Raw genomic sequence first — 15,119 nt, 5'->3', positions numbered from 1 at the left:
CGCCGGCCCCTCCCCGGCGAGCTGACAGCAGCCCGGGCCCCCGCCCCGTGCCCTCGCCGGCGGGACACACCCCCGGCCCTCCTCTGCTCCTCCAGTTCCCGCCGGCCCCACGGGGCGGCAGACCGAGCGGGCGCGAGCTGAGCGGCAGCGCGGGAGGGAAGGGGCGCGCGGCAGGGCCCACGGGAGCAGCCCCGGGCGCACGGAGCCCGCGTGCCCTGCAGGAGCATCGCCCATCCCGGAGCTGTAGCTGTAGGCGCCCGGAGTTTGAACAGCCATCGGCGCGTGGGGCAGGGGTGGCGCGTAGGCGCGGGGACCCGGCCGGGATGAGACGGTGACGCCGCCTGGGGGCGCCACTCGCTTTGTGAGGAAGATGCTCGCCTACTGTGTGCAAGATGCCACCGTGGTGGACGTGGAGAAGCGGAGGAACCCCTCCAAACACTATGTGAGTACTGCTCCCACCGACCCTCGTGGGGGTCTGGCCAGGGCCCACGGTGGCCCCTCGCCTCGCCTCCTGTCGTCCCGGAGCTTGTCGGTGTCCCCAGGGCAGCCCCTGGCTCTGGAGTTTGTTCGCAGGGCTGTGATCTCTAGGGAAGCCTTTTCTGTCCTTCCTCCACTCCCCTGTCCCGGGTTTCTTTTTTTGGCATTGCAATTGGCAAGTGGCTGCCCTTGTCTGTTACAATGTTGAAGTCATGTGTCCGCCGGAGCTTTGATGGATGGTGGGGGAAGCTTTCGCCAGCCCTTTGCGGAGTAGTTCCTTTGGGAAAGAGCATCTTCCCCGCGCTCCCTGGGGGCGCGAGGCGCTCTCACTCACCCTCACCGGACCCGGAAGGCTTTCAGTTGCTTGCTTAGGGACCCACGCTTCGCTTTCTACCTCCCTCTTTTGCTGCTCTGCCTGCCCAGGCTGGGGTCTGGGGGCAGAGCGTCCCCTGTCCCCTGTCCCCTCCACTCTTAGCTTAGAGCTTTGATTTCCTTCTTAAAGCCATTGTGTCCCGTGGTGTGAGGAGAACTGTGGCTTTTCCTTTTATCCCTCCTCTGGACGTGACCCTTAGCCGGGGTCATTTCCTCTTAAGTGATGCTCTGTCTCCAGACACGAGTAGGCAAATGTGGGCTGTGGTCTCTGAGGCACGGTTGACTGGCCTGGCCGCCCCTCCCCCTTCTTACCCAAACTTAATGAGAAGGGGCTAAGGTTGACCGCCTGGGCTCCAGGGTGTGTGACAGTCCCCTTTCATCTCAGCCGGTCCTGTCTCCCCATCCTTCACACCTTAGGAAGTAAACACCTAGTCCTGCTTCTTAAGGATGGCTGGTGTGCTCTGCTCCTGCACTTGACACAGAAGAGCCAAAGTACAGTTGATGTGGGGATAGCTGGGCAGCATCTTATTTGCAAATTAGTCATTTAAGGGAGCTTTTTAGAATGCTCAAAGCATTAACTTTAACAATTAAAACAGGCTGTTGGTTGCTGCCCGAGATTGCACATTGTTCTCTGATGTACCTTTTATTTACCTGTTGGAAAGGAGCTGGGGTTTGTGGGCATCAGGCTACTCTTTGTGCTTCGATCACCCACAGCCCTAGAGACAGGGTTCTCTCCAGTTGACTAGCAGGTTGGGGAGCAGGTAAGAGTGACCAGGAAGGGAGGTAGATCTATGGGGGACACACAGTCAGGAAGTCTTTCCAGTTGTGTCATCAGATTCAAGAAGCTTCTTCCACTGCCATTAGAAGAAAACTCCTTTTAAGGGCCGAGGAGGTGGCTCAGTGGTAGAGCCCTTGACTAGCATGTTTGGGGCACGGGGTTCTATTTCCAGCCCTACAAAACAAGAAAAAACTTCTGGAGGGCTTGAGTCACCAGGTCACCACTCTGCGCCAAAGACAGATACCCACTCGTACATCTTAGGCTTAAGTGTGGAGCCAACCTTCCTGAGTTCTTTTTCTCATGCACAGCAGGCTGTTTTAAGGATTCTCTTTTCTAGTCTTCAGTTGAAGCTGGTATTGCTTTCAACAGATGGCGGTCTCTACTCTGAGACCCAGGCAGGGGCTATTCCAGCTTTGGAGTTTTACATGAAACATCAAATTTTAGTTCTGACCAGTGAGTGATGCCCAAGGTTACAAATCTAAGATACATGGGCAACAAACTAGCACTGCAAACAAGGAAGACCTGCTGTAGGCAGTTTTGAAAGCCAGTGGTTATAGGCTGGGTACTATTTGGTCTTGCTAAAAGGCTGGCTCAGCCACTAACTGGCTGTACAGCATTGGGGCATAATCTTTAAGCCTCCGTGGTCCTCAGTTTCCTTGTTTTAAAGTGAGGATATTAATAGTCTGAACTTATTAGAGCTGTCAGGAGAATTAAATGACATCATCTATGTGAAGCACTTAGCCCAGTTCTGGGTACATAAGAGGCACTCATTAAATGGTAGCTAACTGTTAGTGAGCTTCTAACTAAGAAAGTATTTTTGAAAAGCAATGGTCTGGCCAAAAGGAAGAGAGTCTTCGTATTTTAAGGGTGATAATAATGTGTACTGTGTGCAAAATACAAAAGAAGTCCTGTCTAGTTCCCTTGAAATGATCATTTCCTCCTTTTCTACAGACAGAGTATTCCTGGGTCATCTCCACTTCCCGTGTAAAAATCGATGACGTGATTTTTGAGACACAGGGTGATGTCATGGAGCAGATGGCACCACACAGAGTTTCTAGAAAACAATGAGAGGAGAGAGTGTTGTATGTTGTGGCATTATGGAGCTGGCACAAACCCATTTACAGATGAGAAAACTGAGAACTGAGATGGCTAATGTGCATTGCAGTTAGTCACAGCACTGGGGCTAACTGGCCTTTTGCCTGTGGTGTGGGTTTTGTTCACTGAAGGTACCCTGAGTCTGGTGGAGTTGACTAGGAGGACAAAAATCTAGTTATAGGGATGCTATTACACATTTGGGACTCTGAGGCTTGAGATCCCCTTCCTTCTTGACAGGAAGGGCAGGTGTTCTGGGTAAGGCACTCTAGCATGGTTAGCTGGCAGGACAAGCTGCCCCCAAGTCACCCAAGTTTTGGTAAGCTCTACATTGGAGAAGTTTATCTCCTTCCAGCCTTCCTGCCACTGATGGTGAGTGCTGAGCCTGTGGTTTGGTAAATTGCAGAGTAGAGAGATTTTATAGATATGCATGTTAACCTGAGCTCGCTGATGAGAGAGACTTGGAGCCCAAACAGAGGAGCTGAGCTGGTTCCAGAATACTGGGCACACATGCAAAGGTTTTCTCAGGACATCCGGCAGAGGGTGTGTGCATCCTCACAGGGAACAGGAGCTATGGAGGTACCTGGGGCCTGGTCCTTTGGGTCTGTTTATGAAAGGCAGGCAGATAGCCTCCATCTTCCATCGTGTGCATAGTGTCAACAGCCCTTGGCTTCCTTCCTCTCTGCTAGCCCCTATGTGGGGTGGGGCTTGGAAGGGTGAGCAGCAGCTGCTTAGGTCAGCCTCCCTGGCAGGGAATTGGACCCCTGTCCTAGCTCTCATGAGCTATCCCTCAAGAGACCTTAGGTAAACTGGCTTTGGCTTCAGACTGCTTGTCTTTGATAGGGTCCTGTAGATGCTGGATGCAAGCCACAGAGCTGCCTCCATTGGAAAGTTTACTGACACGGTTGTGAGTTCAGAATCACATAATTCTTCACACAGGCATGTATATAGGTGCATGTTGAGTCATCTGGTGGTAGAGAGAAGCTCATTTATCCAAGGATAAGGAGACATTATATCTGTTTGGATTTGGAAGGTGTCATGCTTTTGCAGTGGTTTCCTTTCCTTAGTGTTTATTTCAGACAAATACCAGTCATGAATGCTCTGATCCTCTGCAGGACTCCAGGGAATGCAAGTAACAGCTAGTGTCAGCAGCTACCTTCCAGGATGCCCAATGCCCACAAGCATATTCTTCTTGGGTTCTGATGGTTTATCTGCTGGACCCAGTGTGGGGAGAGGTGCTTTGATTCCTTATTATAGATGAATTAACCTAAGCCTGGAGAAGCTGATCAGTTGCTTGGGGTCTCCCAATGAGCTCACATCAGAGCTAAATAAAGGCAGGTCAGTTTATGTGCCAAAGAGGAATGACACTTATTACTGTAGAACTGTGAAAGAGTGACACAGGGTGGCATTTGAGGGCTGCCTTCTGGAAAGGATGTCCATTGTGAGCCATGGAACTGAATTTGACTGACCATGCTGGGGGAGGCCCCTGGGAGGATGGTGACTAGGGAGTGATGAATGAAGGGTGGATTCTATGGAATTAAATCCATTCTCCCTGTATTTAGATCATCATAGATTTTGGTCCTGGAAGCTCTATTTTTAGGAATTGGCACCAAACTCATTCATTTCTTTGCTCTTCATTTTATTTTTTAAGCCCTGAGATTGTGACTCCAGCCCCCACAGGAGCGAAGAATGCAACCTCAGATTGGGAAGAGCCTTCTTTAGGCCCACTTCATTATGGAAGTAGTATCTGTCAGATTGAGGTTCAAATCCTGCTTCTGATATTTTCTAACTGTGCAAGCTTGGACCAGTGATTTAGGCTCAGTGTCCTCACCTGTCACCTCACAGTGCTTTGGGGAAGTTTGCCAGAGATAATTTTGTGGGCAGTCCCTGCATACTGTTGGGTGTTGAGAACACCAAAGCACTGAAGCACATCTAGGACCCATGGGTGAGGCTGAGAGAAAAGGCAAGACTAGGCTGACAGGAAGTCCCAGTTGTTCAGTCTGGTGGGATGCTGGGCCGCTTGGCCCATGGAAAGCACCCAGAACACCCGAAACCAATAAACAGGGAGCAGCTGTTCAGACCTGGTAGAGATCCTGGTTGAGCATTGGGGTCTAGAGATGGTTCCCTGATAAGCTGAGAAGGGAAGGAATGCAGACTGGGAGAGAAGAGAGGTTGCTCCAGGTAAGGGGATGGAGGATCCTAACCATGAGATCAGTGACACATAGAGGTCAGCACTGCCTTCTTCACATCATTCTTATTCTGTGTGTCTGTCTTTTACATACACATATGCACGCACACACATGCACATGAATGGAAACCGTTTCTTCTCTGTAGAGGGAAGTGATCTAGGGGTGATTCACTGGGCTGATGAGGCTCCTTTTTCATGGAACAACCAACCACATCCTTTAAGTCCATTGGAACAGGGAGCAGAGCCAACCATTTCTCATGGTCTTGTTCGGAGCTGAGTATGAGGGGTTTTTTGGGGGGGCAGATCAGGGTTGGAGTCACCATGTGTGGTGGCAGGCAGAAGGGAAGGGAAGGGAGGGGACAGGAGGGGAGGGAAGGGAAGGGAAGGGAAAAATAAACCTATTTGATGTCAAAGGAGACTGGTTCCAGCTCCAGAAATATAAGCACCAGCTGCTGCATTTTCCAAAGAGCTATTCTGGGGCCAGCTGTGTTAATGGGCAGTGGGGCCTGTGAAGAAGGGGAGTGTTGGGGGGAACTTCTGACTTTGGGTTTGCATAGCAATCCCTGGAAATTGCCTTCTAATTTCCTCAGCCTGAGTCACTGACCAGGCTATTTCTTGGCCGGAAAAAGTCTTAACAGGCAATTCTGTTCTCTTTTGCCTCCTAATTAAACAAAATAAAACAAATAATAGAGTTATACATGCGGTAGTCACACTTATTCCTCTTGAGTGTTGAGAATCCAGGAAAGGGATAATGGGTTGGGACAGAAACCCTGGGGACAGGAAGGACAAGGGGTGTGTGTGGGAAATGAGGTGGAGATTCTGGCTTTGGAAATAGGTTCTGAGTGAGGGCCAGTGGTGTTCTCTCCCTCGACAATTGCCAAAAATAATGAAAGCTTTCAACAGGGTGGTCAGTGTTTGGACAGGCAGATTCCCATAGTGCAAGTTGCCTCCTGCCTAGTGGGGCTGCTGTTGCCTTCAGAGGCGTGAGCTGCAGGCTGGCAGGTGAATGGAAGGGGTCAGGGGCCTGAACTAGTAGGCCAGCCACTGGGAGGCCTCAGATAACCTTCAGGCAAATCACCATAGCAGCGGTAGGGATGAAACCCTGCTGTGTACACAGGGTTGACCAGAGTCCAGCTAGGACCTTGCAAAGCACAGCAGGAAGGCACTAACAGGAGGACCTCCTAGGGTCAGGCACAACAGAAAATGCCAGGATTGAGGGCATTTTATCTGAGCTTCTCAACACCTGTGTGGGAGGGAGGGACCAAGTCAGGGAGGGAGGTGTTTTTGTTCCTATTTTTTAAAATATTTTACTTATTATTTTATGTATATGCATGTATTGCCTGCTTGTAGGTAGGTGCACCCATATCATGTATGCCTGCAGAGGTCAGAAGAGTGCATTGGATTCCCTGGAACTGGAGTTACAAACGGTTGTTAGCTGCCACGTGGGTGCTAGGACTTGAACCCTGGTCCTATGCAAGAGCAGCCAGCGCTCTTGACCACTCAGCTATCTCTCCAGCCCCTTTTATTTCTATTTTATGGATGTGGAAATAGAGGTTTCCAGATTCTCAGGATTCTCAGGGTAATTCTGTGGCAGGGCTGGGATTTTCACCCTGGTCCCTCGATAAGCTGGGAGGTGCCACACCCACTTTCCTCCACAGGTGATAGGGAGAAATGACCAGCAAATCCAGGCAGAATGTCCTGAGGGATGGATGAGAGGCACCTCAAGTACTACCTCTGGTTTCCCAGACTGCCAATCATTACTCACTGCCACATAGAGGGTAAGTTACTTGTGCCTCTGTGCCTCAGTTTCCACACATCCTGTTAATAATGAAAACTGTGGTGGGGAAGTAGGACTTAGTTCCACAGTTACAGTAAAAATTAAATGTGCTGATCATTGTAAAGACACTAGAACAGTACCTGGCACATCTGAAATGACAGGTCAGTATTTGCTGAATTTATTAAGTCCCAAAGCTGCTCAGAGTAGGAAGAGCTCTCCATGAACTGGAGTTCTGGGGGGAGGAAGGTGGAGAAGGCAGGCTTCATGGTGGGACTGGAGGAGCAATTAGGATTGGCTGAAAAAGACTGGGACTGAGATGGAAAAACCAGGAAAGGGCATTCCAAGAAAGGAGAAAGTTGAAGTCCTGCTGTAGGTGAAACATGCGTGGAAAATTGGAGCAGAGCCTCAGATGAACACGGGGGGGGGGGGGGGGGGAGAGAAGGAGAAAGGAGAATGAAGTGAAGGTCAGAGCCAGATCCCAGGGGCCTCAGATGGCAGCCAAGGGAATTCAGAGTTCAATGGGCTGGCAACTCAGAATCTTGCTCTTGTCCCAGGGGATGGGGGCAGAGAGAGCAGATATCATGGGGCGGGGTGGGGGGGTGCTTGGAACTGGCTACAGGGAGCTGGGGAGATAGCTCAGTAAAGCGTAAGCAGGAAGACCTGAATTCAATCCCCAGAACCAATATATTAGACAAAAACAAAAAAAGGTGGGCTTGTAATTCTGTCACTAGGGAGGTAGAAGCAGGCAGATCCCAGGGACTTGCTAGCCAGCCAGTCAAGCCAACTTGGCAATTTTAAGGTCTGTGATAGACCTCTATCTTAAAGGGGAGTGGGGTGCGTAGAAGTGAGATGGCTCAGCAGGTAAAGGTGTCTGCTGCCAAGCCTGGTGACCTGAGTTCCAGCCTCAGGACTCACATGGTGGAAGGAGAGGTCAAGTTGTCCTGTGACCTCCACCTGTGTGCCATGGTGTATTGGTGTGTTTGTGTGTATGTGTGTGTGTGTGTGTGTGTGTGTGAGAGAGAGAGAGAGAGAGAGAGAGAGAGAGAGAGAGAGATTTTTTAAAATTTTTATGTATTATTTTTATTTTATGTGTGTGCATGTATAAGTGCACCCATGTCATGCAATGCCTGAGGAGGTCAGAAGAGGCTGCTGGATCCCCTGGGACTGGAGTTACGGACAGTTGTTAGCTGCCGTGTGGGTGCTGGGATTCGAACCCGGGTCTTCTGCAAGAACAACCAGTATTCTTAACTGCTGAACCATCTCTCCAGCCCATGTGTGAGATCTTTAAAAAGGGTTGATGGTGCTTAACAGACAACACCAGAAGGTGTCCTCTAGCCTCCATGTGCACACACATACACACACAAACATACAGGAACAAACACACACAGAAAAGAAGGAAGGAAGGATGGGCTACATGGTTACTCTTGCTGCCATGGTAAGTACTACAGCCTTTTCTAGTTCTACTTTGGGGCATCTTGAATTGCCTGGACCCCAGCCCCTCTTGCTTCTAGCTCTTACTCCTAGAGATCAGACTGCACCATAAAAGTTGGTTGCATGCTCCTGGGGAGTCAGAGCAACAGAGATGGGGAGCAGCAAGGAGTGAGGCAGTGGCTGCTTCGGGTCTCAACAGTGGCAGGCTGGTGGACAGGCCAGAGACAGCAGCATTTTAGAGCAGTCGTTTATTTCCATCCATGTGTCCAATGGCAAGAGGGAAGCAGGGCCTGCCTTCACAGGGCCTGGGACTCACTGTACATAGCTCAATGGGAACCCAGAATGATGGCTGTGAAGTCTCAGTGTCCTCTAAAACATCCACCCTTCAACATCTCAGTGAACTCAGTTTTAAATACAAGGCTTCAGACACCTCTTAATTTATTTGACCCCTGCCATACTCCTAGGTATTCCAGTAAGCCTGATTCCTTGGGGAAAATGTCAAAGAAATAACAGCTACTGGGCCAGATATGGCATCTCACACCTTTGATACCAACACTCAGGAGGCAGAGGCAGATGGATCTCTGTGAGTTCAAGCCCAGCATGGTCCACATAATGTATTCCAGGCCAGCCAGGGATACACAATAAGACCCTGTCTCAAAAAAAAAAAAAAAAAAAAAAAAAAAACAGCCTCCTCCAACCACCACCACCACCACCAACAAAAACCCAAACAAAAACAACATAAAAACCAAAACAAAGCAAAAAACCAGCCTCACGCAGTGTGATGCTGCCATACTGGTGAGGGCGTGCTGTCTCGAGTCCAAATGAATCACCAGATACCAGACAGTTCATAAGCTGCACTAGCAGAGGCATCAGGGTAGGTCCCAGGGCTCCAAAGCCGACCCTCTCCTCACAGAGACTCTACAGCTGCTGAATGACATGTTTGACACCCAGAAAGACTGGATGTCCCAGAACATTCAACTTGAGGCCTGGCCACTTGGCTTCTCAAGCCGTGAGACCTTCCGTGTGTTACCAACTCCCTTTCAGAAATCCATCTGTCCATCTAGAGAGGGTGGTTGCTGCTTTGGGGGCCTGCCTTACAGAGGGGAGGGCCAGGTTTGGAAGATAACCCCCCAAAATGTGTGAGGATGCCCCTGACTCCCAAAGCTGGGTCTTAATCATTTGATGCAAGAGATATTTATGACATTGAACCCTTCTGCATGCCTGGGGACATTTCTCAATAAGGCTCACCTGCCCAGCTTCTTCCTGACAAGCTTCATGGCCAGGGCTGACCTGGGGACACCTTGGGTCCTCAGTGCAATCTTCTAGAACACAACCTCTGAGACCACTTGCTTGTTTCCATACCTCCCAAATGTTACCTGAGGGAGGAAGTGACACCCAGGCGGCTGAGTTAGCAAAGAGGAAACAGCTGTGCTTTCTGCCCCTCCACTGGGCTTTCTCTGGCCTTTTGCTGTCACTTCCCTTTGACCCGTAAGGAAGCCACCCTCCCCAAGCCTGGGTGGAGGTACATGTGGGATGGGGCAGAGTCCTTTCCTCTGTGTGTGTGTGTGTGTGTGTGTGTGTGTGTCTGTGTGTGTGTGTGTGTGTAGGCAGCATGCACTCATGCTCTGAAGCCATGTCATTCATGTGATCTCTCTCTGAGATCCCTGGAGTATGGGTGACCTTCAGACCTGGCTGATCACTCTTATCAGATCTGACCACAGCTCCAGGGAGGAAGGGGTGGGGGTACTGGTGGTGAACTTGTATCCCAGGTGGGGTAAGGACCTGGTTTGTACTTTTGCCCCTCACTGTGAAGTGCCTGGTAGAGCACCCTCCCTTCTCAAGAAATCTACTCACTTGGTAATAGCTGAAGGAGACTTTGACCCCCGCTGTTACAAAACTACCATATATTTTGTGCCAGGCGCTGGCAGCCTTCTTATTTTCAATCTGTGGTCCCAGGTCAGCCTTCAAAGTTGCATTTCTAACCCCATTTAACTTAGAAGTTGGAGTTTAGAAGAGAGTGGTAGTTGCATTGTCAGTAAAGCACGTATTCAGCCACATTTGTCCCTTCCCCTAGCCTGTGCCCCGTCTCATATTGTCACTGTGTTTCACACACTTGGATCCTCTCCAGGGCTACCCCAGGGGTCATGAGGACTTTGCAGTCCAACACTTTGCCCTTCTATGGAACATGCCCCTCGTTGGGAACCCTGCCCCATCGTTTCACCCACCTAGGAATCCTGAGCTAATAGGGTTGTCCCTGTCGTTTGAAGTGGCTTCTTTGTAAACTTTCATGGAGACCCAGTTCTGATCCAGCTTTATTCAGTTTCCTGATGGCTGAAACCCAAAAAGCTATTTTAAGGGACTTGCCTGTGTGGGAGAATTTCTGTGTGTGACAGCGCAGGAGGCGGCCTAGCTGCCTGGCACGGGGCTGGCTGTAAGGCTCAGAGAGGGAGCTCTTTCCTGAATTCTACCTCCTAGACAAGGGTTGATGACTTGAGCCTTCAGCATGGAGCCTGGCTCCTAGCACTGATGAGATTGGGGTGTGCAAAGATGGCTTCTGCTGGTTTAACCTCAGTGGGTTTGCCAACTGATACTTCTCTCACAGAGTTAAAGTCTATTATAGAGCAGTGTCTGAACTCTGGTTTCAAGCCGGGATTAATTATTTACTTTAGTCATCTTTCATTGGCAACTTGAGGAAAACAGCTACCTTGACCCTGTGGTTTCTGAGCATGGTAGCTCCCAGGCCCTGGAAGTTGAGGCATTGAGTCCAAGGATGTATACAGAGGAGCCCCTACTAGGTGCATCCACTGGGCTAAGGTTTTTTGTGCTCAGGAGACCCCTGCTATTTGCTGAGAGATGTGGCATATTGCCCGTCCCTGGTGATATATTGGGGAGCCAGGGTTTGAATCCAGATTTCTGCACCAACAAAGTGGCATTTCTACGGTGCTCCTTGGGGATTTTTGGAATGCTACTGAGCTTGGGCTACTGGGTAAAAGTGTGTCAGGGGAAAGTCCATCATCCCCTCATTATATCCCCACACCAGGCTGGAAGCATCCTCAGGGGGTCAAAACCAGCTCCATTGGTCTTTCTCATTCCTGTCTACACTCCTTATGTTCTGGTCTCTGTGGCTGTTCCCTGGGGTGTCCCCATGGGCATCTCCACCTTGCTGTGTGGCCCTGGCAGGTTATAGAACACTGCCCAGGCCCCATAAGGAGTAGAGTGACCTAAAAAGTGTCCTGTGGCTTCGGAGATGCCATTTCTGACAGCTTCCTAAGGGGCTGAGGCCCAAGGAACTCATCTTATGGGTCATGGGTCCTAGACAAAACTTCAGGATCTGGATGAAACCCCAGTTCACTTGTCTTCTCTGACCTCTTCCAAGTTCCTCCATTAACATGATGTGGTTATGGGGCTAGAGAGATAGCTCAGAGGTTAAGAGCACTGGCTGCTCTTACAGAGGACCTGAATTTGGTTCCCAGCACCTACATGGTAGCTAACAACTGTCTTTAACTCTAGTTCCAGGGGAATCCAATGCCCTCTTCTGGCCTCTGTGGGCACTGCACACATGGGTACATTTACATTGATGCAGATAAAACACTCATACACATAAAATAAATTTTAAAAATTAAAAGCATTATGTGGCTGCAGGTTGTGGCTGAGATAAATTTTTTATTTCCTTTGAACTGTTGTCGAGAGCCATTTTTGAGTCCAGCTGCCAGGGGCTCTATGTATTCTCTTTAAAAATGGGAAATATCATGGCATTGTGGTTGGGAGCAGGGGGCAGTTTAAATGCCAGGCCATGAAAACCAGAATAACCCCCAGAGATACTTGGATGACAGCAGGTGGAAGCTGAGGTGAAGATGATGAGGACAGGGTGTTGGAAGCTGGTTATGAATTGTGGCCCTGGGTCTCATTTGCTTTTTCACTTGGTTATGTTTCTTCAACTCCATGGACTGCAGTCTCCTAATCTGTAGAAATATAGAAATCTTGGGAATAATCATAATACCTACCCCACATGGTTGTGACTATGTGGTGATCCACATAGAATGGCTGTTCAGTAAGTGACAACCATTGTTACTGCCATCATTATCATCTCTCATGATTTTGTTTCTGTTGCCTTCTAGAAGATTCCATCTTAAATATAAGACCTCGTATCTTAAAATATTTCCTATAAGGCTTTACTGCTTTGAATTTTAGTTCTCATTTAATGTCAAGAATAACTTTAGGTTGTTCAGCTTTTAGAAAGCTGTTGCTTACTCTCATTCATTTATTCATTCACTTATCTGTTCACTATTTAAATGTTTCTTATGTGCCAAGCACTGGAAGCACAGAAGGGCAAATAAGAACCCTGGCCCTTTGGACTTGACAGACTAGTGGGAGAAGCACTATACAAACAAAATAGATAAAATGTATTGTGTATTAGGTGGAGAGAAAACTAGAGGACGGTGAGGGATGTCAGTGACACTGGTCTGGGGAAGGGCTGCTGTGCTGTTTTGTAGAGGGTAGCTGGGGATGGCTCCATGTGGAGGTAACTTTTGAATACGGCTTGAAGGAGTCAAGAAAGTGAGGCATGTGGGTATTTGAGAAAGAAAGTAGTTGGTAGGTGGGGGTATCAGTATGTGCTAAGGCATTGAGCTAAGTCCATAGTTGGCCTTTCCAAGGAAGAAGGAGGACACTGGGGTGTCTGAGTGGAGTGAACTAGGGGAGAACAGGACACAATCTAATCCTTTTTCATCCTGAGAGCCAAAACACTGCTGGAGACATTTTACTAAAGACTGCTTAGGGTTTGATCTAAACCCCCTAGGAAGACCCTCTGGGCAAACACAGTCTTCATCAACAGAGACACGGATAGGAACTCCAGGGCCCCAAACGCGTTGCACTCCATAGGGAGTTTTAGTGGCGGAACATTAGTCTTGGACCTACTGTGTGTAAAACGCTGCAATGAAAGCCACGAGGTAGGGTTGTTGAGTGATAGTGAGCAGTCTTCCATCTTTCTTGTTTCTCTCATGCCAGCATAGGCTCCAGGTCATAGTGGGCCTTCAATCAGTGTGGTGAACCCATCGCCTCTGGCTACTGTAGACTGAGGCTTCATCCTATGGATGCCCCTTCCTCCAATATTACTCCCATTTTACCAGCCTCCACTTTCCAGTTGTGGAAGCTGCTTGTTTGAAACTCCACACAGGCCCCTCCTACTTTCAATATTAAGGTGCTCAGGTCAGCCCACCAAAGGTCTGTTCTCTTGGGTGTCTCTAGTTAACCCCAGTGTGGGCTAGCCTGGGAACCTAAATGCTATGCTTAATATCTAGGGAAACTGTTTTCCAGGGTTCACAGTGCAAAGGAACTGCCAAGGCTAAAAAACTTAATGATGATGGTAACACACCTGGTGTGAAGGTGCTGGCCACTGACTCATTTAGTCCTTACCACACCCCTGTGAGAAAAGCACCAGCTTAGATCCTTGCTGTGTTGACAAGAGACCAGAGGCAAAGGGAGATTGATTTACCAAATGGTTATCAGCCAGGAAAAGGCAGGACAGAGACTCTGAGCTTGGTAGGGGCAGGACACCAGAGGCCTTTGGGAAACTCTCTCCCTCTTCTTCCAGAGAATCCCACTAGCTAGCCATGGGATGCCACAGCCTAGACTGACTGTGTATAGATCTTCCATATAGGGTGCTGGTTCTTAGATGTTCTCCACTTAGAAGAGGGGGGTTAACAAGCATCAGTGTGAGAGGACAGAAGCCACAGGGGGCAAGCTCCTCTCTCTACCCTAGACAGGAAAAACCATTTGTTGCTGGAACTCCACACTGCAGGGGGTGGGTTTTCTGTGTGAGATCTGCCCCCCCCGGGGGGGCCATTTACAAATCAGGACTGAGACACTGTTTGTTGGTGGAGGCCAGATTAGGGTGTCTGGCAAGATACTTTTGACACCTAGGCAATCAAGGAAGGCCAGCAGGTGGTTTGGGTAGTGCTTTCCCTGGTGGACAGCCCCAACCCTGCCCTGCTCAGTTTATTGTTGGGACTAGACAGGTCTTAACCAGTCCTTGGGCCCCAGAAATAAACAGCAGCTGTTGTTGGCTTTACTATTGCTGCATTCAGTCTGTCAGCACACCTAAGCTCTTGCTTAGCCTTGCTCCTCAGGGGTTCAATGGCATTGGACTTGGGACCCTTTAGTGTACACCTACAGAGCCTGCCCAGCTGGTATGCACTGGCATACCCCTCCCAGACCTGATAGCCACTCACTGGCACCACCCCTTTCTGTCCTAGGGTGAGGTAGGCATGTTTGGGCTCCAGAGTCCCATATCAGTTCAGCTCTTGCCTCTGCCACTCACCGGGTGACCTTGAGCAGATAGCGAAACTCTGAACTTCAGTTTCCCTCTCTGTAAAAGCAGCTAATGATATCTCTGTCTCAGGATGCCATAGTATCTCTCTCAGATACAGTCTTATGTATCCCAGGCTAGCCTCACACTTGCTGTGTAGCGAAGATGATTTTGAACTTCTGATACTCCTACCTCTGCTTCCTGAGTACTGGGATTTTAGGCATGCACCACCGCAGCTGGTTTATGGTGTGCTAGAGATGGAACCCAGGACTTTGTGCATTCTACCATTTGAGCTACATTCACAGTCTCTGGTGCAGTTATTGAAGGCAGACTGCCTGACTTGAAGTTGAATTTTGCTACTTGGTAGCTGTGTAGTTTTGAGGGAGATGCTGCAGCTTTCTGCATCTCAGTTTTCTGGCCTGTGAGATAGGATAATCAAACCACCATGAAGCTGGTAGTGAAAGTTAAATGGGCTAATGTGTGTAAAACAGTCAAACCTGTGCCAGCTCTGGAGGAAGGGCAGAGTGCATGGAACTGTAATTCTAAGGGGTTCTTCCCTTGTCGGGTCAGGCAGACCATTCTCCAAAGCATTGTGTGCTGCCCAGAGTTGACAAGCTAACCTGCCTTTGGGTCTGGGCTGCTCAGCTGATTTGCTTAGCTCTGTTTCCACCCTGTGGTCAGAAATTCTACTTAAAGG

At 49.3% G+C, this 15,119-nt stretch overlaps 1 protein-coding gene and 1 long non-coding RNA gene across 3 annotated transcripts in view; one reads left to right on the top strand and one right to left on the bottom strand.

Annotated features, from left to right (window-relative positions):
- Positions 1-25: 25 nt before the first annotated feature.
- The window catches only part of Sh3pxd2a (SH3 and PX domains 2A), a 240,031-nt gene continuing 224,937 nt past the window's right edge, over positions 26-15,119 (top strand). Inside the window, exon 1 of one of the 2 annotated variants that reach the window (XM_008845692.3) lies at positions 26-442. In XM_008845692.3, coding sequence (XP_008843914.2) covers positions 371-442 — 72 coding nt within the window. In that variant the 5' untranslated portion in view covers positions 26-370. The remainder of the gene's footprint in view (positions 443-15,119) is intronic. The other variant, XM_029569679.1, reaches the window with a different exon arrangement.
- The window catches only part of LOC115072446, a 6,822-nt gene continuing 3,516 nt past the window's right edge, over positions 11,814-15,119 (bottom strand). Inside the window, exon 3 of the long non-coding RNA XR_003851506.1 lies at positions 11,814-12,077. This is a non-coding gene — a long non-coding RNA (uncharacterized LOC115072446). The remainder of the gene's footprint in view (positions 12,078-15,119) is intronic.

This window comes from Nannospalax galili, unplaced genomic scaffold (assembly GCF_000622305.1).
Source record: "Nannospalax galili isolate Female #2095 unplaced genomic scaffold, S.galili_v1.0 scaffold161, whole genome shotgun sequence".
Lineage (NCBI taxonomy): Eukaryota > Metazoa > Chordata > Mammalia > Rodentia > Spalacidae > Nannospalax > Nannospalax galili.
This window is presented reverse-complemented; position numbering and strand designations above follow the sequence as displayed.